General features: G+C 33.5%; 3 protein-coding genes across 3 annotated transcripts in view; 1 reads left to right on the forward strand and 2 right to left on the reverse strand.

The window, feature by feature from the left end:
• LOC136976092 (S-adenosylmethionine synthase-like) overlaps positions 1-27,939 on the forward strand; it is a 274,541-nt gene that overhangs the window by 243,695 nt on the left and 2,907 nt on the right. The window lies entirely within an intron of this gene.
• LOC136976096 (UPF0235 protein C15orf40 homolog) overlaps positions 1-27,939 on the reverse strand; it is a 62,709-nt gene that overhangs the window by 17,666 nt on the left and 17,104 nt on the right. The gene's annotated exons all lie outside the window — the stretch shown is intronic.
• Positions 1,512-22,831, reverse strand: LOC136976093 (uncharacterized). Its single transcript, XM_067271308.1, has 3 exons — positions 22,820-22,831; positions 21,674-21,794; positions 1,512-2,953 (listed from the first exon to the last, which is right to left on the reverse strand). Exon 3 carries the CDS (start codon positions 2,808-2,810, stop codon positions 1,626-1,628), a length of 1,185 nt encoding a protein of 394 aa, XP_067127409.1. The 5' UTR covers positions 2,811-2,953; positions 21,674-21,794; positions 22,820-22,831; the 3' UTR covers positions 1,512-1,625.

Genomic DNA, 27,939 nt, shown 5'->3' on the forward strand with positions numbered 1-27,939 from the left:
TAAAATGATCAAAATTCGAGTAAAAGCTTCTCTGTATATTTTGGTATACCTCAGGGTTACGTCGTTTCGAGCTAAGACGTTCTTGATTATATGTCAACTCAAACAAATCTAAAATTTTATTAATTGATATGAAATAAAGAATAATTCTATATCATTCTTATTATAATAATAAAATGAATGCTCTGTTATCAATCACTTATACTATGTGATTGTGGATTGTTCCAGAACAGGCATGGCCAATAAGTCAATCGTGATCGACCAACTTTTTTTAAATTTTAATACTTCTATTAAAATTACAAATGTTTTCTCCATTTTAACAAGCCATATCATGATCGACCAGTTGATCGCAAATAATATGGCTTTTTAAAATTAACATTACATAATCCAGCTTATCTGAAAATATTTTGATTCACTAATTCAGAAAAGTAAATAAAAACAGCTACATTATGTGAATATGAAATGTCACTGTGAATGTACAAAATAAGCAAATTCCTCATACAGTAAAAATATGAAAAATTGCTTCATTTTTTGACTTTTTGGTTTTTACTTTCTTGCTGCTAGGTATATAACACAGAAAAGAATTGGAATTGTGTCAAATTTGATTCCAAAAAAACTCCAGCAATGAGTTGCATAACTTCCTGGCAAAAAATTTTATATTTAAGAAAAATACCCTAGCAAAGTTTAAAATTGTGTATGGTGCCATATGTTATGAGATTTTATTAAATATATAACTTATCAAATTATCATCAAATAAAAAAGCAGATGACTTAATTTTGAAGATAGAGATGAGCTTTTAAAAATGCTGTTAATGCTGATAATGATTAAAATTTGAGATACCACACCACCACCTTAAACTTTAACCACCAAATTTTAATAGCATTAATATCTCCACACAAGCTATCATGCCAAATTTTGTTTCTTAATTTTTCCTCATCCTGGGATATTAAAATAGATGCTAATACACCCAGGCAAGTTTTTTTCCCCCTTGTTTTACCTGTTTTTTGGTTCAGTGGTTTCAAAATGTCAAAAAAAAAGGAAAAAATTCAGTGTGTGTTGGTGTCTCGCATATTAATGAAAGAAATGGAGTAAAGATTAAGAAATGAAATTTGGCATGGTAACTTATTGGCCAATGAACAATTTGATGTCATCATCAAATCTGTCCATTAACAATGCAAAGAAGTGTGGAGAAAGAACTTCTATTTTTTCCCATAAACCAAAAGAGAATGGAATTATGGCACAACTAATGTGTTAAGTGTCCACTAAACCAATTTAGTACTGTTTTCTCTTTTTCACACTCACAAAATATGAACTAGTCTCAAATGTCATTCAGAAATGATTTACCACTAATTATATGTAGTTTAACCAATTGTTAAAATTTGTAAATTTTGTTCACCATTTATTCAGTTGTTATAATAAATTAAACTTACAAGTAACCCAATTTTATCCCATATTTTTTAAATAAAGTATGAAAACTTGTACTTTTGGATTAGTAACAAATAGAAACATCAAACTCTTGTGAATTATTATTTTTATTTTGGTCATGAGTTTGTCTTATACCAGGATGAATAAGAATTCATCTTCCTTTCTCCAACTGATACAAAGGAATTACACATAGTTAAAATATATCAGATGGCTGCATCATCTTCTGCCAGACTGACAGAATATAAATTTGATCTCCTTTTGTTTTTCTGGGAGCTCTCTTCTTTGCTCACGTCGTATCGACTCGATTCACCTCTCCTCTTCCACATAAATTTGATTAAGAACACCACCAGAGTTATCAGGGCCACGGATGCCAAAATCAATGATCCTACCAGAGCAGTCACCAGAATAATTGGTGGAAATGCTGCCCCTGTTGCTATTGGCTGGCCTTCATTGGAATGGTTACTTTCTGCCAGAAGTGGTTTCTTGAAGTGAGTGCAATGATTTTGTTCTTGAGAGAAGTTACGATATGTGGAAAGGCAGATTTCAAAGTCCTCTCCCAGATCTAAAGGGTCAAGATGCATGGAACCACTGCCACAGTCTCTCCTCTCTGTTTTTTTTGTTTGGTTACGTGAGGTGACGGAGAGTTGAAGGCGGCAGAAACTGTTCACCTCTTCTTCCGTCCCATTCCAAGAGACATAAAGTTTATCATTTTCATCAATCCAAAGGAAAACTGTGTTCTGGTTAGATGACTGGGATGCTGTTGTTGTCCATCTCAATGTGGTGATGGAATTGCTATCTGGGTTAGACACAATAGAGGTGGTGATTTCTGCAGTTACAGTAGTCGTCTGGTGAGAAGTTATTGAAGAAGTTTGTGGTGAAGAAGAAATGATGGTGGTCTCCACCCCACCACCTTCCAACAGGCTGGAATTTTGGGATTGGGTTTGTGTTGAAGAAGAAATGATGGTGGTAGCCACCCCTCCACCTTTCAACGGGCCGGAAGTTGAGTGAAAAGTGGGATTTTGGTAACGGATAGCAGAACAATAATTATAATAGAGAGAATTGTTCTTTGTGTAAAATATTACTATGCATACATTGTAGTTGTATTCTCCAGGGAAAAGCACCAGGTTCATGGAATTATTTTTAGAATGGTTACTGAAAGAGAAACAGTCTTCTATGCCGATGTGGATGTAATCGTCTTCCCCCACCACTGAATAGGAAACATTGCATTTGTAAACTCCTGGGAGAAGGTGACCTTCACTTTCCACACTCCACCACAAATCCATTGTCTCGTCTGATCTGTATTCTATTTTAACAAAATCCACACTAAATTTTGGTGGCAGAAATTCATCGGGGCCATCACAGCTGTTGTGGCTAGCTAAACAATTCATAAGGGAAAAGTCCACATCAATAACATCCTCACCTTGAAGATGGGCAGGAGAAAAACATTGAATATCATCTACTCCATCCAACTGGTAGTTCTTGAGAAAAGTGGCAAATCCTGCCAACTGACAGTCACACTTCAGTTGGTTACCTGAAGATAAAGATAAAAACATTTACTAACACTTCTCATAGTACCACTTGTTAGAAAAGTTGGGGTTCATGCTCCAGAAAGAGGAAGTGTCTTTTGATAAAAGAACAAACTGGCATCTGTATGAAAATAGGCAGTCTGTTAATATCAATGTTAATTAAAAAAGACTCAGCAAAGACAACCAAAAACTATTTCAAGACGTATAGGATTATCATATTTTCATTAAAGCCTAATTATTTGACTCAATCACATATTTATGATTACATTATGGATCAGGATCCAACTTCGTTAATCATAATGGGAATGAGAATAACATTTTCCTATTACTCTAGGGAAGCAAGATCGAATTCATGCCAGAAACTCCAGGAATTTGTACCAGATATCTCGAATCCTGTTCCTCACCATTCAGTCTTCTCCTTTATGGACCTGGTCAAACGCATGACGAATGATTAAAAACGTTCCCTTATGCCCACAGACCAGGAAAAGTTTAAAATGACAAAAATTCCTTTAATCCCAAGGCAAAAATTTTAAGTGATTTTCAATTCCCATTTAGCGAAGAAGTTTTGTGCTAAAAGGTATTTTGGCTCAACACCCTAATTACAGGAATTAAAATTTTTATAATGAAAGCATTCTGCCATTTAGAAAATATTGGGAATTTCCCATCTAAAGATAAACGGAATGCTAAATGTTCCCTATTTCTTTCTAAAATTTGCCTGTTTTCTGTTCAACGGAAAAAAACCTTAATTAAAGGAACAAAACGGAAGAATGACTATAGTCTCTTCTGATGGCTAAATATGGGAAGATTGAGGAGTTAGCACCTTTGCTCTATTCTGTGTCTTGCTCTCACCGCTGTGGTATTTGTGAAGTTTTTTGATTAGTTGTAACATTAGTTATGTTTGTTTTGTTAATTTATGGCAACTCAACACTTGGGCGATCTGCCTAAGGGGATGCCTTTCGGGAGGTCTTTTTAAGGGTAACCGGACCCAATTCAGGCATTACAGATGTGGAGAAAACACAGAAAACTCTGCATGGCCAGTCCTTCCTGGCGAAGTGCGAATCCTCAGTGTTCAGGGAACGGAACTACTTGGCCACTGACTGGCCATTAGTGATGATTAACCCAGCTAGGATGCTTTTTTTCCCATCAATTTATGCACAAAAAAGTGTTTACTTTTCACACACGGGTTTTGTGTCCAGGCATAAAGGCCACTGACACAAAAAATGTCAATTACGAATGAAACGGCTTATTATATTCAAAGTTCCTGCATGAGCGCTGCAGTTTGAAAATTGCAGATCTTGGTGCAGCTGTTGGAATATTTTCAGAATTATTTAGCTGGAAATATTTTAAAAGAAATTCATTTTTGCAATGCAATGCCTTGTTTAGGATGTAAAATTAATGATTTAAATTTAGTGTATGCAGTTTCCTCCTGCATCATAAAGCAGATAATAAATCATTTTAAATACACAAGTTTTGTCAAATCTGATTTTATTTTACTAATGAGTATATATATATAACATATTTTAAATTTTGTATATATTTTTGTATATTTTTCTGTAATTTACTTTGTTAATCTCGCCCCTTTTGGAATGAGGTTAACAACACCAATAAAGAATAAAGGAGAGTTCGAGTGAGGACCTGAAAGTGAACGGACGTGTTTTTATGGTCTCCAATTTTCTTTTGTCTTGCTAACCCTACACTCGACCCCACGACTACGACTGCAAAATAATACGACATATATATATATATACATATATAATATATTTTTTTGAAATTAGTACAAACAGAATATCGATTCAAGATGATCAAAACTTTAATAACCACGGTGGCCAAACTGTGGCTCTTGAGCCACGTGCGGCTCTTTTCTAGTATAGAGCTAGTGGAACTGCGTTGAGCGCCACCTGTACGCAGGCAAAGGAAACTTTTTCGGGAAAACACGAGTGTCTTTGGGTTAGATACGTACTGAGACGCGGTGCTTGTTTTCTGCCTGTGATAATGAAAAACAGCTTTCTGCCAACAAAACTTCAAAAAATAACTGTTGTGTGGTCGGTTGTAGTGTTACCTATATTACTGAGCCACCAAGTACAAAGTTTTATTCGTTCCCGCATGAATAATAGGCCTACCCTGGGACGAAAGAGAAATGGCTGACTGCAATTTAATTCCTAAGGGTAATTACATAATGATGTGTTGCATTCTAACCAATCTCCAATCTCCTGTTAACCTTAGTTGGCTCTATTTTAAATTTAGTTCTCTAATGTAAAGTAAAAATGAATAATGAACCTACTGGAACTGGTATAATAAAGAGAAAACAACACCTTTCTTAAATTCCAGCAAAAGTTTAACTATATAAAAACGTTTTCAACTGATTTCATCAGTCTTCTTCAGTTACTCGAACAAAAAAACAAAAAGAACGAACCAAATTCAAATTTACAAAATCACGAGAATGGAAAGAATTCTCGTGATTGCGCAGACTATGCAAAAACGATGTACCGATAAACGGTAAAAAATGCAAATTCTTGACAAAAAAATGCAGATTCTTGACAAACTATATATAATATCACAATCTTACGTTATCCAATGAATGATTTCCAAGCAGACGATAGCCCATCTGCGTCCCTGTGGTTGATGCAATGGGATGTTAATTGTGCCCTATATATTTCTAATTTCTCCAAATGTCTAACGGCCTGTTTAGATCTAGTGGCTTTTATGATGGAAGCACTATCCCAGTGTACCGTGATCTCCTGTTGCTTAGCAAATGCTGCTAGGACTGTGCTGTCAACTGTCCTCTTAACTGATTGCTTATGCTCTTTTATTCTTTGCTGTAAACCACGCAAGGTGGCCCCAATGTACACTAGATCGGATTTAAAACGTTGGTCCCTGATTGGAATTGAGTACACTCCTGTTAGCTCATTTGGTTTCTCTTTCCTCTTATCATTCCTTAACAGACGGTATACTGTCGGGTTGCGCCTATATATTATGCGTAAGTTCCTTTCTTTGGATACCTTCTTAACAATACTTTTAATAAACGGAATATAGTCCATGACCACTGTTTTTTTCTGTTCAGTTCTGTGTTGTTGATGTTTACGTCTCTGTATATCCGTAATTAGACGGTTCACTACCCTTCTCTGATACCCAAACTGTGTTGCTACGCTTCTTACGTACTCCAACTCCTTGTACGTGTCGCAAATACTTGAGCAATGTGTGTAAGCTCGTTGTATCCATGCTCGTAAAGCCGCTAACTTAAACTGTTCAGGATCCACGGAGTTTCTGGGTATGATGCTAGGTTGATATACCGGTTTCCTGAAGATATCCGTCTGTATCTCCCCATCCTTACATGTGATCGTCAAGTCCAAGAAGTTAACCCTAAAGTCACTCTCTTGGTCCAACTCCAATGTGAGTCCGTAGGGGTTGCTGTTGATTGCATCAAGAAAGCGACGGGTATTGCGATCATTATGCCATATGATGAATATGTCATCAACATATCTGGTATAGAAAACTATGTCTTCTTGGAATGAAGGTAATATATTGCATTCTAGGTTTCGTAGGACCAATTCACAGAGCATCGCTGATATGGGACTACCCATCGGGACTCCCCTTCCTTGCATGTATGTTTTCCCTTGAAATTCAAAGAAAGAAGAATGACAGATGAGATCAGCTAATTCCAAAATTTGCCTTTTGTATTTGAATGAATTCACGATGTTGTTAAACAAGAAGTCCCTTAAGGCGCAGAAGCACGGAGGGAGTTTTATCGAGGGATACAAGGCCTTAAAGTCCATAACCGTCATGTGTTCCCTGTCCTTAAGCATAATTTCATTCATTCTATTTAAGGATGGGGAGATACAGACGGATATCTTCAGGAAACCGGTATATCAACCTAGCATCATACCCAGAAACTCTGTGGATCCTGAACAGTTTAAGTTAGCGGCTTTACGAGCATGGATACAACGAGCTTACACACATTGCTCAAGTATTTGCGACACGTACAAGGAGTTGGAGTACGTAAGAAGCGTAGCGACACAGTTTGGTTATCAGAGAAGGGTAGTGAACCGTCTAATTACGGATATACAGAGACGTAAACATCAACAACACAGAACTGAACAGAAAAAAACAGTGGTCATGGACTATATTCCGTTTATTAAAAGTATTGTTAAGAAGGTATCCAAAGAAAGGAACTTACGCATAATATATAGGCGCAACCCGACAGTATACCGTCTGTTAAAGAATGATAAGAGGAAAGAGAAACCAAATGAGCTAACAGGAGTGTACTCAATTCCAATCAGGGACCAACGTTTTAAATCCGATCTAGTGTACATTGGGGCCACCTTGCGTGGTTTACAGCAAAGAATAAAAGAGCATAAGCAATCAGTTAAGAGGACAGTTGACAGCACAGTCCTAGCAGCATTTGCTAAGCAACAGGAGATCACGGTACACTGGGATAGTGCTTCCATCATAAAAGCCACTAGATCTAAACAGGCCATTAGACATTTGGAGAAATTAGAAATATATAGGGCACAATTAACATCCCATTGCATCAACCACAGGGACGCAGATGGGCTATCGTCTGCTTGGAAATCATTCATTGGATAACGTAAGATTGTGATATTATATATAGTTTGTCAAGAATCTGCATTTTTTTGTCAAGAATTTGCATTTTTTACCGTTTATCGGTACATCGTTTTTGCATAGTCTGCGCAATCACAAGAATTCTTTCCATTCTCGTGATTTTGTAAATTTGAATTTGGTTCGTTCTTTTTGTTTTTTTGTTCGAGTAACTGAAGAAGACTGATGAAATCAGTTGAAAACGTTTTTATATAGTTAAACTTTTGCTGGAATTTAAGAAAAGTGTTGTTTTCTCTTCTAATGTAAAGTTTAGTAATTTTCTTTTTTTATGTTATTTTGTTAATCTGACAGATATTAATTGGCATATGATGTGATATTTGAATTTACGAGATCTGTGGAAGAAAGGAGTAAGAAGCAAAATTAGTATTTTGAGGAAATGAGGATAAGAATTTCCCTATTAATACAATACTATTAGCTATTGCTATGGTCCTTATTGAAGTTCCTTTATATATATGGTTAGTTACAAATTTCATTATTTACCATGAAATAGATATATAGTTTACTTCTTCCACACCACCCTTTAAATTGTACAAAATTAATAGTATAATAAATATAAGAATATTAATACTGCTCAGTCCCAATGATCTACAGTCACTTCTCGTGTTACGACCATTCGCACTTATGACGAAAAATTTCATTAAAAAATTTTTAAAATGTGTCAATTTTTTATAGGTTTTGTGGAATATATATCATATACATATATATCTTGCACGCTTTTGGCGATTGATTGCGTCATCTTTAGTTTTGTTGTGTAGTTAGTTACCCTTCACGTGTGCTTGTGTAAGATGGCTAACTGTTTTATTGAAGTACAGTCACTTCTTGACTTACGACCATTTCGACTTACGTCCGAAGTTGCGGAACCGAACCCCGTCGTAAGTCGAGAAGTAACTGTATTGACTAATGCAGGCATTACTTTGACCTTAAACTGCAGAATGTGTGTATATATTATATATTATTAAATATATACTTATAAATAATATATAAATTTAGAATTTATCAAATTTCTATTTATTAAAATATAAATAGTTTTACATGTAACATACAAAATTCATACAGTATAAATTCATGTCTTGCAAGAATGCTATTATTCCTCAACAACAACCAAATGAACAAAATGATGAAACGAAAGTAATGAACATGAAGTACTGAACTTTAAAATTATCACATTAAAAATCACTGGTAAGATCGTCATCATCAGAATCTTCCTCACTAGAATGTTTTTGTATGGTTGAAACAGATGATGGTTTCCAAGTGTAACATTTTATCATTGTTGCTTTTAAGAACTCGATTTTGTAGTTTAATTTTTATTAAATTTAATTGCAAAAAAATACGTTCAACTACTGCACTTGAATGAGGAAGCAATAAAAACATCTATTTACTGCCAAAGTGAAGTAGAAAAATATAGAATTAAAATGAATGTTTTGAAAGATACTAAATTGAAAGGAAAGATATTAGGATTTCATAAATAGTACTAGGAAAATGGTGTTGGGTATCTTGGTACTGGAACAAGTAAAAAGATATTAGATTAGTACAAAAGTACTAGGTGAAACAACACTGGTGCTGCCTTTGTAGCCCCGATTCTGTTACCCGGCGTCGCCGCTAGAGGCGCCTCAATCTAGTTTCGCCGTTCCTTCCACTAGCTCTATCTATACTCGTGGCTCACTGCGAAATACTTAAATTTATATCAAATTTGTTTTTATTTTAATTTTACTTTTATTATTTTTTATGTATGATTCCTGGATAATATAAAATGAATAATATATTGTTTGAAATAAAAAAGTCAAAATATGGCAACGTTATTATATTGTATTATAAAACATAATATAAAATGAAATAATAGCTAAAGTGTTGTTTTTTTTATAAATATTTAAATGAATTGCATATAAGAATCAAAAATGTTTATATTTGCTTTAAAAAGTTTCCGTTAAAATAGCATGTAAAATTTAACAATATTATTTTTAATCTATGTCGCTTCATATTTATTTGTGAACTTCTATCCCAATTCTCATTCTGCAGTGGCGCTCTGTCTCTATACAGTAGTTAGTATAGTTAGTTGTGTTAATATTACTCGAAAACGAACATTTTTGACAAAAAAGTAATATTTCTGCTGATTTATTAAGTGAACAAATAAACTCGTTTTTAAATTTTTATTTTAGAATACGTTTTAACACGGCACGTGATAATAAAAAAAGCGAAAATACATCGATGAAAAAAGAAATTTTAATGACGACTGGGAGGAAAATTATGCATTTGTTCAACAAGACGATAAAGCCTTTTGCCTCGCATCTAAAGCAACTATAAACAATTTTAAAGTGGGAAATTTAAAACACGATAAATTACGTTCGGATTTTTCGGCTCAATTCCCAGAAAAATCAGAACTTGGCTCTAAGAAGATTAAATCTTTAAAACTGTCATTAAACAGTCAAATTAATTTAATGATTTACGGGAGAAGCAAAATCATTAGGCTTAGTTAGTTTTATAATGTCACGGAATATCGTCCATATACGGAGGAGATTTTCTTAAGAAAAATATTCTCGATATCATTAAGATCTTAGATCCTAATAACACGATACTTTTAAATTCGATTAATAACACTCCTACCACACGGCATACAATTGAACGTCGTATTTCGGCAATAAAATTAGATTTATCGGAACAATTGCGGGGTGTACTATAGATTACTCCCTATGGAATTTCAGGACTTTGATTATATATTTGAACTCAGGGGACCGAGACGAGTTCAACGGTACCCTATTTTTGGACCGGAGACGAAAAATAAAAAAAATTATCACACTTTTTAAGTTACCATACTTTTTTAATGCTCTCATGCAGACGGCACCGTAGTTGCTAGTATTGCCATCTTGCAGTAAAGTCTGCAAACCGTGACGTCGGACTACGGTCATCTCCCGGAGCGTTAAACACGCGATACGAGAGCGGAGAGAGCGACGCGACTTCCGATCATCGCACGATTGCCATTTCGGTTAATGTTACTTATGGCAGCGAACATGGCGGCCCGACTGACCTCTCGTATGGGCGCCACCACACGCCGCCATGTGCTAAACTAGTGATCGATTCACGGTAGTTCTTGAACAAAGTAAAAAAAGGGGGGAAAACGTCTACTAAAGGCAATTTTAACGGCAAGCGACGGGACTCCCAATCGCGATAGCGAGGCCGACTTAGCGGAGAGTGACGCGACTCCCTATCATCGCGCGATCGCCGGAAAAAGTATGATAACTTTTTTATTTTTCGTCTCCGGTCCAAAAGTAGAGTATCGTTGAACTCGTCTCGGTCCCCTGAGTTCAGATATATACCCAAACACACGAAATTCCATAGGGAGTAATCTATAGTATACCCAATTGCGTAACGACACAAATAATTGCGTAGCGTTTAGTTCAGCCCTGGACGAATCTACTGATGTAACTGATCTACCGCAGCTGGCAATTTTTATTCGATTCGTTTCGAATGACTGTATAACGCGAGAAGAATTGTTAGACACGATTGCTCTTAAAGATACTACACGCGGTGCTGATATAAAAAAGCGCTCGATGATGTTCTTAAAACAGTCCCAAAAAATAAGTTAGTTAGTGTTGCTACAGATGGAGCTGCGGCAATGGTGGGCCAAAACATAGGTTTAATTGGTCTTTTAAAAAAAAAGATGAAACCATTCCCGACTTTATCCCTATTCGTTGCATTTTACATCGCGAACATTTAATTGCAAAACACTTAAATTTTGAGCACGTAATTACATCAGTGTTAAAAATTGTAAATTATATTCGCACAAATGCAAAAAACCATCGTCAATCTCGAAATCTTATTGAAGACTGCAATTTAACTGAACCAATAAGATTTATCTTTGTACCGCGTAGTAAGGTGGTTGTCTACGTACGATGTTTTATATAAATTTGTTGCATCGATAGAACCTACATCTGAATTTTTGGATACAAAACAACAATCATACCCACAACTGAAAGATAGCGATTGGATTCGGGACCTAAGGTTCTTTTCTGATATTATGGAACATTGAAAATTCTAAGTGTATCATCGCGAGGTAAAAATAAAAATATTTCGGAATTGACGTAAAATATTTTTAGTTTTACAATAAATTAAAATTATTTAAAAGGAATATTACTGATAAAAAAAATTTTAACCATTTCCACGTCTAAAAGCTCGTGCTGTAACATTTAATGTTTCATTTAATGCAATTAATAATTACAAAAACAAATTAAAATCTATGTTTGACGATTTTGAAGAGAGATTTGCTGATCTAGAACTTAAATCATTATTACATTTCTATTAAATCCATTCCAACAAGACGTAGCCAACAACGGCTTACCACTTATAAAACAAATACTTCCGGAAACAGCTATAGGAGAAATGGAATTGATTGAAATGCCAGAGGATGCGGGCCTACAAATGGTTTACAAATCCGTTAACCCACAAATCCCAAATCCACACAAAAATATGGACATTTAAAAAATGCAGCGTGTCGACTGTTATCGTTATTTGGGTCAACGTATGAAGTACAAGTATTTTAATAGTGGTGCAATCTTTTAAAGCTTTATGTATCAATGTGATTTTTTTTATTGTCATGCTAGTTAATTAATAAATGTGATTTTTTTCAAAATTGTGTTAGTACTGTTTATTTTACTATATAAAAACTGACCAAATTTGTCTTTAGCTGTGGAAAAATATGTATATATGTATATGCGGCTCTTCGACGAATTCTGTTTTCGATATATGGCTCAAGTTCTAAAAAGTCTGGCCACCCCTGCTTTATAATCTTATTGTCACATCATATAAGAATTCAACTTCACACATTTTCACAATGGAGGTAACCATCTTTGTTGCAGTGAGAAAACCACAACAACCCGTAATATAAACAAGGAAAAGAGAATCGCGGTCGAGAAAAATTAACGATAACCGCATTCCACGAAACTATCATCAAAATATCGCTAGACACTTGCCCTGTTGTTTCAAGTGTCATTCATTCAACATCCACTTCCTTACGCAGAAATGCTTAGGCGGAAAAGGAGAATCCTTCCTTTCGCGTGAAGGAATTTTCTCTCATGCCTTCGTCCAGTGCACATACCTTGCCTTCAACGTACACCATTAAAAAAAAGTGTCTTAAACACTTTCTAAATTACAAGTTTACATCGAATAAGCATTTTCTGTTTTAAACATCTCTAGAAATAACCAAAGTAACAATTTATATAAAATTTTTAATCCAAAAGTAGATTTATTTAATATTTAAAACTTTAAACGTTAACGTTTCCTTAAGTTTTTGCCACGCATCACCTAAAACGAAATCTGACTGGGGGTCGAAATCCCGTTTGAACAGGAATTTATAGGCTATTTAAAGTAGTATTTATACTATTGTAAAATTGAAGAATTGGTATATGTCACCACGCAACTGACAGCTAACGTTGCTTTAGAGATGGTCTGAAGAAATATATCGTTTTATCTATGAACTCGATGAGAATCACGAAATACATAATTTTATTCGTATTAAAATAGTTCTTAACAGGGATCGCATTCGTCATTTTCAACGCCTGCAAAAATTGAGCTGAGCGCGATTTATGCTTAAATCTGGAGTGTATTTAGAAAGTTTCAAAATATCAGATTTAGTGGTTAATTTTAGTAACTGGACTCCTTTCAAACTTTGTTTCAGAACGACTTAATCCAGTTCATATGTAATAGCTTGTGAGCTTGTTCGTGTTTCCAGTCAACGATGTTTGTTTTTATATTACAGTCGCGGAGTGTAGTAAACATAGAGCTATTAATCTGGAGTTTAGACGCAAACGTCACATTAAATTGAAGTGAACTCACTCAGCAAAAATTAAATCAGAAACAACCAAACACCTTAAGTTGCTGAGAAAATTTAATAAATAACAAACGTTTTCAGCCAAACCTGTTTGGCTGAAAACGTTTGTTATTTATTAAATTTTCTCAGCAACTTAAGGTGTTTGGTTGTTTCTGAGTCACATTAAATTGTTTAAAACTTAATCTTTGCTTGAGTGACATGTAGTTGTTTACGCTTATAAACAGAACTAGGCTAAACTGCAGCACGCACTTTGTCATTACCCAAAAATCCAACTTAAGTTTATAGTAGAATATTCCATGATATATTCTTCAAGGACACTTACGACACTCGCCGATCTGCACTTATGTCTATACCAAATTTAGTCGAGATCGATCAAGTTCAGAAAAGTAAAGGAACGAGTCAAATTAAAAATTAATACGAATAAAATTCGATTAATGGTCATTGGTGTTTGAACTAAGTTTTCTGCTAGCTGCATTATCTTATATATAAATTCTCGTTGTCACAATGTTATTACCTTACTCCTCCGAAACGGCTTTACCAATTTTTACCAAATTTCATATGCATATTCAGTAGGTCTGAGAATCGGCTACTATCTATTTTTCATACCCCTACACCATTTTCCCCCTTTCAAAAATATATTTATATATGGATTAAGGCTTTTATGTCCAACAGATGGCGCTAACTTCCGACGACCTAAGTTTGCTTTTCTGTCAGGCATTATGCTTTTCTGTGAGAATGGACTGAAGCAGATCATTTTCTATCTATCTATATAAATAAAATATAACGTTCGTTTGTTCCTACCGATTCCTTTGAAATTTTGACACAGCGTTGCATTCGAATACGCACGTGTTTTTATATAATATACATGTCGAAATTCCCCTAGTGGGAGGAGATGGACGGGATTAAGGCTTACCGTGAAGAACTCGGCTTCTATTATACTATTTTACATGCGGTTTTTTGCGTTTTTAATTGCGTTTTAATAGGTTACGTCAACAGAATATACACTAAAAAGGGATTTTTCGATATTCCCCAGCGGGAAAAGTGGCGGGATTAAGGCTTACTGTGAAGAACTCGGCTTTTATTATACTATTTTAGATGCGTTTTTGATTGCGTTTTAATAGGGTACGTCAAGAGAATGTACACTAAGAAGGGATTTTTTGAAATTCCCCCACGGGGGAAGTGTTATGCATTTATAATAGATACATTTTGAGCCACAACAACGCGTGGCCGGGTCAGCTAGTCTTATATATAAAATTCTCGTGTCACAATGTTAGTTACCTTACTCCTCCGAAACGGCTTTACCGATTTTTACCAAATTTTATATGCATATTCAGTAGGTCTGAGAATCGGCTACTATCTATTTTTCATACCCCTAAGTGATAAGGGTTGTTCACCCTTAACATTTTTTTTTAATTTTTGGACAAAATTTTTTGTTTTTATTTTTCTATAATGTGGCATTAAAAAATACATACAACCCTAAATTTTTACCCTTTTATCACCAACCCCTATTTTTTAATAGCCATTTTAGTAATTTAATCATTTTTCATCCCGCTCGATAACTGATCAATTATCGTCTTTTTTGTATTCAGTTTCCGATTAGATTGGCATTTGCAATGACTATCAACAAATCCCAAGGCCAAACGATGTCTATTTGTGGCTTAGATTTGAGCACGCCATGTTTTTCACACGGACAATTATACGTGGCATGCTCTCGAGTGGGTAAACCATCCAGTTTGTTTGTGTTAGCTAAAGATGGGCTAACAAAAAATATTGTTCACGCTATAGCATTAAGAAATTGATATTGTTTGTTAGTGTTACTGTCGTAATTAATTAATGATATATAATTTTAAGGAATAAATTATAACAACTTAAAAATAATAATGTTTGGCATTTGTTATTTTTATATTCCCTCATCGTTCACACGCGCTCCCATGCCTATGTCTCACGCAAATATACCACATCCTGACACACTTACAATAAAGTTAGTTATTTTGTCTAAATTAAAAATTAATACGAATAAAATTCGATTAATGGTCATTGGTGTTTGAACTAAGTTTTCTGCTAGCTGCATTATTAATTTGTAAATTAATAAACGCAATTAGCAAAAAAAGTAAATTATTTTAAACTGCATAATTAATGCACCAGAGAAATTTAATAGCAATGTAACTGCTATCACCATTACATTAAATATAACACATCAATGTAAAAATACATGAAGATAGAAGTTTGGTATAAAAAAAAACAGGTCAAAATTTGAATTATAAGAAATAGTCGCAATATTTTCCAGACTTGAGTTTTTTTAATACGGAAAACTCTGCATGGCCAGCCCTTCCTGGCAAAGCGCAAACCCATGACCGAACTCCCAGTGTTCAGGGAACGGAACTACTTGGCCACTGATGGGCCATTAGTTATGATTAACCCAGCTAGGATGCTTTTTTCCATCCAGAAAAATAAAAAATAAAAATGATTGGGAAAAACAAATGTTTTTAATATAATGTTTCTGTAATTCTATTTGACCTATACCAAACTCCTTAATGTTAACATTTTGTAATGTACAGTAACTGGAATATTTGCTCTGTACATTATTTTGTAACTTCTTCAGGAATAAAATCTATCCAATACAGGTAATACGATACTTCCGCGTTAGGCTAATACGTTTTCTAATTTCATTCGAATTCAGATCAAACTTCAAAATACACTAGAAACATTATCCAAATAAATTTACAACAAACAGTCAACTATTTATAAGTTTCTATTATTATAATTTACCAGTGAAAAATAAATAGGTTTGAATTACGTTACTAAGATTTTAAAATAAACAAGTCTTCACTTCGGAAATCCAAAGAATAAATTTTTAATGCTTTCGATTTGCCTGCCTTTAATTCTAAACAAATCATTTAGAATTAAAGACGAGAAAATAAACGGTTGTAAGGAAATGATAAAAATTTAAAAAGAACTTACGCCGGAAAGAACAATTTCATTTGCTATACTGAAAACAAAGCCAGCCCATGCTTAAGATGAAAATGCCAAACAGATTGTTCTTTGGACTTTTGAAATAAAGTTCTGTTTAAGTTTGTAAACGGTGTTAAATTATAAATGTTAGGCTAAATAATAATGTAATTTAAAAAAAAATCAACTTTTGTGACATTAAAACTAATATTTTTTAGAATAAACGGATCTAAGATAATTTATTCCTATATTAAAGTCCAAAAATCATCTTTGAAAATTAAATATAATATGCTTAGCAGTTTGCACAAGCTAATAGAAAATATGATCATTTCATGGTTAAATATCTCTTATGGGAATAATTAATATTAATTATTAATACCTAGTTGTTCATAAGCAAGTAGTTTAATAAATTTCATTTCTAGATGAGGGCTCTAAATTCTGATAAGTGGATAAGCTGCAATCTAGACCATCTCTGAAGGAGATCTCTAGTGGAACAAAATATCAACTTGGCCAACAAGAATCCAGAATTGGAATCTGGATACCTGAGTGTTTTGTTGGCCAAGCATTTGAGTATCCTAACTCAAGAAATCATTGATAAATTGCCATCCACATCAAATTCACCATTACACTCAAGAACCTTAAGAGTCGAGTTACACACAACAGTGACATGCCTGAACAGTGCAGTAAGCATCGATAAATATCATACATAGCCAATCAGAGTTTCATCTATGATACTTGTATGATTGACAGAATACAGATCACGTGTCGTAGATGAAACTCTGATATTTACATCAGATCGAGATATTTATCAATATTACTGCACCAAACGGTCACTGTGCTGGCACGTCACTGTTGTGTGTAACTTGACCCTAAGAGTCCAGTAATAACACTTTAATGAAAAACAAACATTTTCGACCATATCCTGGTAATTCCTCAGGTTTTTAAAACCAGTTTTGATCTTCAAAGAACAATATTTACAAATTATTAAAAAACCCGTTTTTTAAAAAATAATTTGTAAATACAGTCAAACCTGTTTTTATGCGGGGGATAGGGACCGCATTAAAAAAAACGCATAAAAAAAATCTCACGAAACTTCACGAATGGCTGTAAATAATAGTTTTCGCAACACAATTAAAAAATATTTTTTTTTAATGCGGTCAACAGGGACCGCATAAAAGAAGTCTCACATAGAAAATAACTCAAAACCGTACGAAATAGAATTTATTGACAACAGATGTCAGCACTTGACTGCATCGTCTGGTCTATCGTCTGTTTTACATATTTTTGTCCAGTTGGTGTTTTGTTGACTTAAAAAGTAAATTATTTCATTTTTCGCATATTCATGCAATAATATTACTATAATAAGTGCATTTATGCTATAATAAGTTTATTTAGCTATAATAAGTCAACGTGAGACATGACGAATCGCACGAGACTAGTCGCCAACTATACCGCACAAATTAAAAATTCGCATTAAAAAAAATCGCACAAATAAAAATCGCACATAAAAAGAGCGCATAAAAACAGGTTTGACTGTATTGTTCTTTGAAGTTTGAAACTGGTTTTAAAAACCTGAGGAATTACCAGGATATGGTCGAAAATGTTTGTTTTTCATTAAAGTGTTATTACTGTACTCTTAAAGTTCTCGAGTGTAATGTATACATTCCAGTAATTGTGTAAGAAGTTGTTTTAATGTATCAAGTTCACCTTATCATTCTTTGGTTTGATGGACTAAGACAATGCAACATAAGGGCAATCTGTGAAGAGGTATGCCTCCTGGGAGACTTTCTTTGGGAAAGTTAGTTCCTATGTAAAAAAAATCCCAGAAAACTCCACCTAGCCAGCTTGTTGGTCAGGCACAAACATGTGATAACTACCAGTAAAAACTGGTTTAATCCACTTGGCCACTGATGAGCAAAACAAAAAAAAAAAGAATTTTAGAGCCTATAGTAACTCCATATGAAATTTCATATCCATATAATTGAGTATTCTAAACACTAAGTATATGAGGTAAATGTACCAAAGGACAATAGTGTAACTAAGTTCCACACCCAGCGCATAATATAAGGTCCCAAGAGCTCTAGGAGTCCCGATCTACTTGATATTTTAAAAATTGTGTATCATTTTTTAAATATTCAACATTACTATGATATAAAGAAAGTTTTTTCATGCAATATAGACAAAGACTTGAAAATTTATGATTTTCATTTCTCTTAGATTGATGAGGTACTAAAAATTTTTGCAGGATGTCAAAATTATAGATACAGAGTATGTCATTAACAGTTATATTACATTTAAAAAATGAAATCAATGTAACAATCTACAAAGTTAATGCTATTCCTTTATTGGAAAATGGGACATATCTTCAAATTTTTCTGTAAAATACAACCTAAAGCCAAATGCCACTTTGAACAACAATGCAAAGACATCACTTTATAATTCTAAACAAATTTTTAAAGTAAATATATCTTTCAGGACTGTAAATATTTTAAATATGCAAATTAGCAAAAGATTATAGACAGATTACAAATTTCATTTATTTAGTTTTCTGCAACCTACAATCTGTTAACTTGTTCAGATTAAAGTGACCTATTTTGTGTGTGCCAAATCAAGATGCTTTTCATGTTCTGTCCATTTCAGATATTGTATTTCTTACTACAGCTTTATACTGCTTTGCAATCTACTCCAACTACAAGCAGCGCCGGATTAAGCCTCTAGCAGGCCCTAGACAAAATTTAAATTGGGGCCCCATTTAAATAAGTTGCATCTAAACAAATCTTACATAATGTGACATTAGCGTAGCTAGCATGGGTGACACCCGGTACGGATATCGTGGTGTCACCTATAACTTTTTAACTCTTTTATAAAACACTATTGAATTGTAATATCTTCGCACTCGAGCAACTTGAACGCTATATCAAATATGCGATGTCGCGACGTATAAGTGTAGATTTAGAAAGTATATCATAACCATCCATACATCAGTACTACCACGAGACGCGGCCCTAGGAATATTTCTAGATGGCGAGAGATCCCGTGGCATACATTACTTCTGACGCACGGGTGGCTGGTGACCTTTTTTTTTTTTTAGGTAATGGCTAGTCGAGCGGAGCTTAGTAGGAATTGTTAAATACAGCCTTTTCTGTCCTATCGAATTTCGATTCGACTTTCGAACTCGTTAAACAGAGAAATCTTCTGCACTGAAGCCGGGCCCCTCCGAATTACGGGCCCTAGACATTTGTCTACTTTGCCTATTCGATAATCCGGCCCTGACTACAAGCCAACAAGTGTAAGGTAGTCACACAAAAGATATTCAGAAGATGAGAGGATAACCAATTTTTTTCTCTTAAGTATCTGCTTCATCTTTATTAAGACATTTAATTTTAACCAATGGCCAGTAATCCTGATACCTGCCAGTTTATATTAACAATTAACTACAGTGGACACCAAAGTCCACTAGTTAATTGTTACATTTTGAGATACAGTAGAGCGTCGATAAGTGGAACCAATTGGGGACTGGAGTCCTTCCAGTTAATGATTTGTTCCAGTTTCCGACTTTGTACGAAAAAATACATTAACCTGTCCGATGTTCAAATTTTTCTCCGTTGCGTATCGCTTCGTGTTGAATTTCCCTTGCGTGTCGCTTCGTGTGAATTTTCGTCGATTTTAAGCCTAACGAAAATTTTTATAATAATCATCGAGGCTATCGTATCGTTAAAAATTATTTCTGCATTTTGTACAAACAAAATAAATATATTAAAGAATATAAAAAACATGAAAACTATACTTTAGAAGTAAATTTAGTATCAAAAACATTCGATTCAGCACGACACAGTCCGACTGAAAATCGTTCCACTTTCCGGCCATTCCACTTACCGACGTTCCGCTTATCGACGCTCTACTGTATATAAGATACTACAAAAACTGAATTGTGACAATTGTAAATTCAAATTGTCTCATGATTCATCTCAATGTACTATTGTTCAACAGATGATATGCTGGGCACTGCATCCTCTGCTTGAACACATCTATTGCACAATAATTTACTGATGAGTGAATTTTTCACATAAGATCTATGTGCTAAACAGTTTCTCACACAAGATCCCAGTACAGGAAACATCAAAATTACATTTTACCAGATGCATTATCTTTAGCATTGCAATAATAAGTTGAGTTTTTTTACTTATCCATATAGTATTCACTTGAGAGATACATTCAGTGGGTTTGTTAGTTCTAAGGAGACAGATTAAGCTGTCAGAAAGCAGTTTCAGAGGCATCATTCAAGGTGTATTGAGGTATTGTATTGGACTATTAGTTGACTTATAATGTACCAAGTGCAAAAGCAATTCCATCTTGTGACAGATTGTTGAATCAGCTGTCAATGAATCCTACAATAATATACCAGCATCATCCAGTCAGCAAATTGAGGACATCAAAAACATCCTACCTTCAGACAGACATTCATTGAATCATGCTCCTAGAACAGTATTTTTATGCATCCTGCTAAGCATTTGGGAGACAGTGGGATTGTCCCACCTAAATCAAGGCAAAGGACCATGCTAGTTCAGAATATAATTGAATGAAATCAGCAAGTAGTATATAAGAGTATTATGCTGAAATTTATCATATAACTTTCTTATGCAACAGTCAACTTTCTTATGCAATTTGCACAATTGCAGAAACTATAATAAAAAAAAATTATCTAATTTACTTATGAAATGTATTTTCATGGAAGGCAGTTTCTCAGAAGTAAACACAGCAATGCTACCTTTGTTGACTATTCCCAAAATTTTTGCTGTAGATCTCCTAAAGAAACCTGTATTCAGTATTATCTGCATATTATATATAGTTTTGGAAAACTACAGCAGAAAGACCATTCACTAAGCTAAGAATGATTAAAAGCTATACATGAAATAGATAAAACAGCAAAAGCTGATAGACCTTTCTATACTAGTTATCGAAAATACAACAGTTCAACAGTTCCCGCTCGTCTACCTCTAGTACCAAATTACTTAATTTCTAATTATTAATTATAGCAAAAGAAATTAATACATTCGGCTTTGGGATGTTTATATACTGTGTATATAGTCTTGCCCTTTATTGATTTTAATTAGGTCACTGAAATTTGAATATTGACAGGTTTGTTTGCAATTTTAAATTGCAGATACAGAAAAATACTCCTTACATAATTCTGATTCTTAGTTTTTAGTCAAAAATAATTTTTAGACTTTAATTTCAACATACACAATTTAAATTTAAGTACAAAAACAAAAACTGTTCAATAATAATTAAATTAGTCTTTACTTAATAATAATATAAATAAATTTAATATAATTACCAGTTAAGTTGATTTCGGTAAGATTAGGACAGGATCCAAAAGTTCCATTTTCAATACTTTCCAATTTATTATTTTCTAGATTGACTGATTCTAATGATTTCAGATGTTTTGTAAGGTGGCACTTTAATTCAGAAAGATTGTTATTTTCAAGATCCAATATTTTCAAATTTGTCAAATTGTAAAATGCAGTTTCATCAATATAACTTAACTGACAGTTGCTTATATCAAGTTCATTTAGTCTAGGAAAATATGAAAATGCAAACTCTGAAATATTCTTAATCAGGTTATCATTCAAATGCAAACTTATTAAGTTTGGTAGATCCTTCAATGCACCAGCAATAAATGATTCATTTAGGAAGCAATTTGACAGATGAAATGATTGTAAAGAAGTTGATGTAATCTTAATATTATTAAATGATATTAATTCATTTTTATCCACTATAAGATTTCTAAGAACAATCATGTGATCTAACAAACTTCCAGGTAAAATGTTTAATTTATTATTTGATAAAATTAAACTGGTTAAATTATTTAAATTTTCAAACATATCTTTGTTAACAGATGATAGTTTGTTATCTTCTAAATGAAGTATTTGTAATTTTTTCAAAGACAAAAATGAACCTTTTTCAATTGAAGAAATAATATTCTTGCTTAAATCTAAGTAATTTAAGTTAACATTATGAAAAAAGTCAACAACATTTATTGTTTTTATAAAATTTTCCGAAATAATTAATGTTTGCAACTGCTTAAGATGACAAAGACCTTTTGAAGGAATGCTTCTAAAATTATTACTTTTAACATTGAGATAGATGAGATTATTCTCTAAATTTTTTAGAGATTCTTCTGAAATATCTTGTAAATTTGAGTTTTGTATTATTAATCTTTGAATATTAAACTGCTTAAAAGTTGTATCTTTAGTATTTAAATTTAGATTTGGCACTGATATGTTCACCATATTTTCTGAAACATTTGACGTAGCTAGAATTCTGTCGACAGCAGAAAACATTTCAGTACTGCTTGCATTTGTACTGATGCATTCAATTTTTTTTTTGCACGAACAAATAATTGTATTAATTACATCAGAACAGTTTAAAGATTGTGTGGTTGAAAATAAACAGGCAACAAATACTAAAACTAATAACTTACTTGCAAAATTAAGTTTTACCATCATTTTCAAATTAGTTGAAACTATAAAAAGATTACTATTTCATAAACAAAAACAATCTTAAATTAATTTTAAAAAGTTTTTTAAAAGTTAAATTGTCTCAAGAGTGCAACTATAAAGTACAACTGTCAGACATATCTAGACAAAACAGTCAGTAAAGAAAGGAAGGGAGTGACATTTCCACTGCTGTTACCATATCCTGTGAGTAAAATTTTGCCAGAAAGCTATCAAAATAAGGAAAACACACTAAAGAGATAATATTGATTTTAAAATGTATTTAATATATTTTACTATAAATTACTAAGAAATTATTCTTTTAAAAAAATCTTTTCAAAATAATTTATTTTACAATTTCCAGGGTTCCTATTCAAATTTTTGTTTTAATTTCCATGACTTTCCCTGACCAACTTTGTGCAAATTCCGACCCTTACGTCCCTTACAGTATGGCACATTGACAAAATAAAACAGCATTTGACTTACTGTGCACATATGTATTGCTCCTACAACATTTTAATTAGTTATTTTTTCTAATTAACAGTTATATATTTTTTTATAATTGCCAAGTTATTAAAATTAAAAATAAAATGTATTATTACAATTCTGTTATTAATCCAAAACCATAAATCTACATGGCTTTGAAAAAAAAAGAAAAAATCAATTATTTTTTTATTATTCATTAAAAAATTGTACATAATCCATGTACAAAAGTATATATTTATTAAATTTATCTCCTAACAAATTTCCTGAACTTTATAAAATGTTAATAAACTGAAAAAAAATCAGAAATTGTGAGGGGAGTTGGCTTGGCATTGAGGCTGTTGGTGACTTTTCTTTTCAGCTTTGAAGTGTCTTTGAAGTGATTTTTGTTTTTCTGAAGTTTTGAAGAGCTTCCGGATATTTCAGGTTGAAATGGATAGGCTGGGTATTAATTTAATTAGATGTTTTTTATTAATTTCTGGGATTGAACCCAACCTTGGGCCGTTATCGAGATCTCCTCCGGACATCAAGAGGGTGGATATGCAAAAGAGAGGTCGTGGCAGACCTCGTAAGGGGGATTCTAGTGAAACTGAAAGTCGTAATTTAACTGATGTTGTTGAAGAGAATCCTGTTGTAATAGACGGAACACCTTTCAAACAGAATCCGGGGGGAGTAAGAGATGCAAATATTCAGGACTATTTTACCTTGTCAGCTGTTGCAGAGGAGGATCTTGGTGAGGAGCCTCAATACACCATTAAAGTGGTGTATAACCTAATTCAGGAGAAGTTTTCTCAACTCGCTGTTGATTTGGGTGCAATTAAGGAAGAATTGGGTATATTGAAGAAGAGACATGATGACCTAAAGGAAGAATTGAATATTGTGTCTCATAGAGTGAAAAAATTGGAACAGAGTGGTAATTATGACGGTCTGTTGAAAGGTAAGATTGAATTTCAATTAGATAAGTTAATAAATGAGAAAACGAGGAGTAATATTGTTATCTTTAATTTCTCGTTTACAACTGAAGACCCGTCTGCCGAGATTTCTCATTTTATTAGAAACGAATTAGGTGTCGAGGAATTTTGTTTGTCTGGTTTGGTCAGAATTTCTGGAAACGATACCAAGTCTATAGTTAAAATCTCCCTTGCCTCTGGATATGAGAGAAACTTAGTCCTGAGTGCCTTCCGGAAGACAAAGCCTAACTTGTTGAAGAGATATAAAGAAAACATAATATTGACAGCTGACTTATGTAAATGTTCTAGGGTCAGGAAGCAAAACTAATTGCAAGAATGGCCCAGGAGAAGTCTAATGGCCATAAAATCATAGTTAGAGATGACTATTATATTAAGAACAGCATAATGTTTACATACGATATATATTTAAATGAAATTATCCAATTAGACTGTTTTTTATAAGGAATCAGGGGTCTCGCGATAATCTGCTAGGATTGACGAATAATAATAACCTTTTACTGAATGGCGTAGCAACTAATAATTTTATGTCTCGGCGAAATGCCAACCTGAATTCAATGGTTTTGACTTCTCCGGGTGTGGGTCAATGCGCCGATGCTGGGAATGCTTATATTACTTTTTGGAATATTCAAGGTATGGGTAATAAGATTAGTGACCATTCTATAAAGCATTACCTAATGTCAAATGATGTCGCTGGTATTTCTGAGACTTGGTCGATCAGTTCTAGTTTTGTGGACAACTTGGGTTTACAGGATGATTTTTGGGTAACCCATAGTGCAGCACTCAAGGAACGAAGATTCGGTAGACCTGCAGGAGGTCTTTTGTTATTAATTAAGAGATCGTTTGGTTACTTAAAGGATGTACAAGTTAAACCTTGGTACATTTTTAATTTAATTGGACTTGATCCCAAGTTTCATAAATTGTGGAGAACGAGATTATTGGGAATTATATTAGCCTATATTAATCCTATTGCAAATTATAATAATTATATTGAGGAATTGCAAACAGTGATTATTTGTTGGAGTAATATTACAGACTGTTGGATCCTGGGGGAGACTTTAATGCACGTATTGGCAAAAATATGGATGTAGTTTTTCAAGGAGATAATCCGGTTGTTAATAACGTTAGGAAATCCAAAGATAGAACTATTAACCCGGCGGAAAGATGTTTCTTGGAATTTTCGCAGGATAATAATTTAACCATACTAAATGGAAAAATTGCTGGGGATGTGCCGGGAGAATATACGTTCCTGAGTCATAGTGGAAATCTGTTATTGACTATATTCTAGTCAGCGAAGATATGCTTTATTTTTGTCGATCAATGTCTGTGGTCAACAATGATCAATCCGATCATTTCCCAATTCAATTAACCCTAATGTGCCACCTGAGGAAAACAAAATCTTTATATCCTAATGGTCAGAAGCAATTAAGATTTGACAAAACAAGATGCTTAAGATTTAATTTACAAAGGATAACAAGTGAAGTTCCAGAGAGGTTCCACGAAGTGCTAAATCAAGAGGATAAGTTAAGCCCGTTGGTTAATTACGAAAATTTTATTTCTCTATTAAATTTGTTTTGTGTTAAATTTTGCTTCAAAAGTATGCCGCGCAGGTTTATTCAAAGATGGTATGACAATAAATGCTATTATCATAAGAAGAAAAAACAGCGCAGCTTAAATCAGTTTAGAAAATAAGGAAACTGATTGGAAGAAATATATTGATAATAAAAGAATTTATATCAATTTGATTAGAGCAAAACAAAGAAGATACTATGCTGATTTAAACAAATACTTAATAGAAACGAAAGATTCTAAAAAATTTTGGGAAGTGATCAATAGTTTTCGACGACCTGTTGCTCATTCGAAAGGATCTGTTAATATACCGTTAGATGAATGGAATAAATTCTTCGATAATTTTTCGATTAGATATAAGGATAAATTGGTGATTACTAGAATGGGAAAATTTAAAGAGATGGAGTTATTGCCAATGGAAGAGGTCTTTACTATACAAAAACTTCATTCATGTGTCAAGAAGCTAAAAACTAAATCGGCCCCGAGTTTTGACGGGATTTCTAATATAATATTAAAATCTCTACCAAGTACAATTGTAAATTATATAATTAGGCAATACAATAGATTCTATGTAATGGGTAGTATTCCTGAGTCGTGGAATCATGTAGTTTTTCAAATGGTATACAAGAAAGGAGATAGAGCCAATCCAGCTAACTATCGCCCGATAGCTTTACTTTCGACATTTTGCAAACTTTTTACTGCTATGTTGGCTTCTAGATTTATTGAGTGGACTGAACATGAGAATTTACTAAATCCAACCCAATTTGCCTTCACTTTAAGTGGTGGTACTCAGGTTACTTTGTTTGTTCTGTTGGCCACCATCCAGATCCAGTTATTTAAAAAAAGACACAAAGTTTTTGCCTTGTTTGTTGATCTTGAGAAGGCATATGACTCGGTAAATGTTCAGGCTTTGCAGAATAAAATGTTACATTGTGGAGCGGAGAGTTATATGGTCAAATCGGTCGGGCTATTGTTTGGTCATTATGAGATGATCTGTAGATATAATGGTGAACAGGGATGCTTCCATTCGATTGATCGAGGCCTATTACAGGGAGACCCTTGGTCTCCCTATTTGTTTAATTTTTATACCTATGATATTAATGATATTTTCGATAATGACGATGATGGATTCCTGATAGGTAGTACTGTGGTCCACTCTATTTCGTATGCCGACGATATTGTTATTCTAGCACCGACGGCGGCCGCTCTTAGAAGGAAAATACAACTATTAACTGTGTACTTTTCTCAACTGGATTTGAGCATTAATCCTAAGAAATCTCACATAATAATATTCAGGAATGGATCAAGACTTCCTAAGAAAAATATGTCTTTCTTTATTGATGATACTGAAATTAAGGTGGTCAACGAAACAAAATTTCTAGGAGTAATTTTTACCTTTGCTTTCGTTTGAAAGACAGACTAAAGATATGTTGGTCAAAGCCAATCAGTTAATCCAGGGTGTTATTAAGCTGTGCGCCAAGACTCAGTTGGGCGCGATTCAAACCCAGTTTAATCTATTTCAGTCCTTGGTTTTTAACTCTGTGAGTTATGCATCTCCTTTATGGTGTCATTCTAATGTCCAGAAGATGGAAATTATACAGAATAAATTCTTGTGTAGACTGTTTTAATTGGATTACAAAACCCCGGAAAGTGTGCTAAGATTGGAGACAAGTAGATTTAGTCCTAAGGCACTATTCATAAAAAGATGTATAAAGCTGTTAATTAAGCTAAGAGACAGTGGTGGCATTACATTCAATCTTTTATATCAATTATATAAGAATGCTATACAGAAACCATCAAAAAATAACTGGGTTTCCCTAATTTCAAGAATGATAAACGGTTTTGGTTGCTCGATTGAACCATTTATATTCTCGTTGGATCTTGAAGGAGAAGTATGTCATCAACTTATTTGGAATGTTCTTGATATTTCTCATGTGCGAGACATAGAAGACACTCGTTTAAGAATATCACAAAACTATTATAGTTCGATATTATTATTTCCAAGTAATAATGGTTATATATTCTCGAATTTGCCATTTAAAATAAAGAGATTTTTCATTCAACTCCGACTTAGTTCTAACTCTCTA

The sequence above is a fragment of the Centruroides vittatus genome, unplaced genomic scaffold (genome assembly GCF_030686945.1).
Source record: "Centruroides vittatus isolate TY-2023 unplaced genomic scaffold, ASM3068694v2 contig_393, whole genome shotgun sequence".
In the NCBI taxonomy this organism is placed as follows: Eukaryota; Metazoa; Arthropoda; class Arachnida; order Scorpiones; family Buthidae; genus Centruroides; species Centruroides vittatus.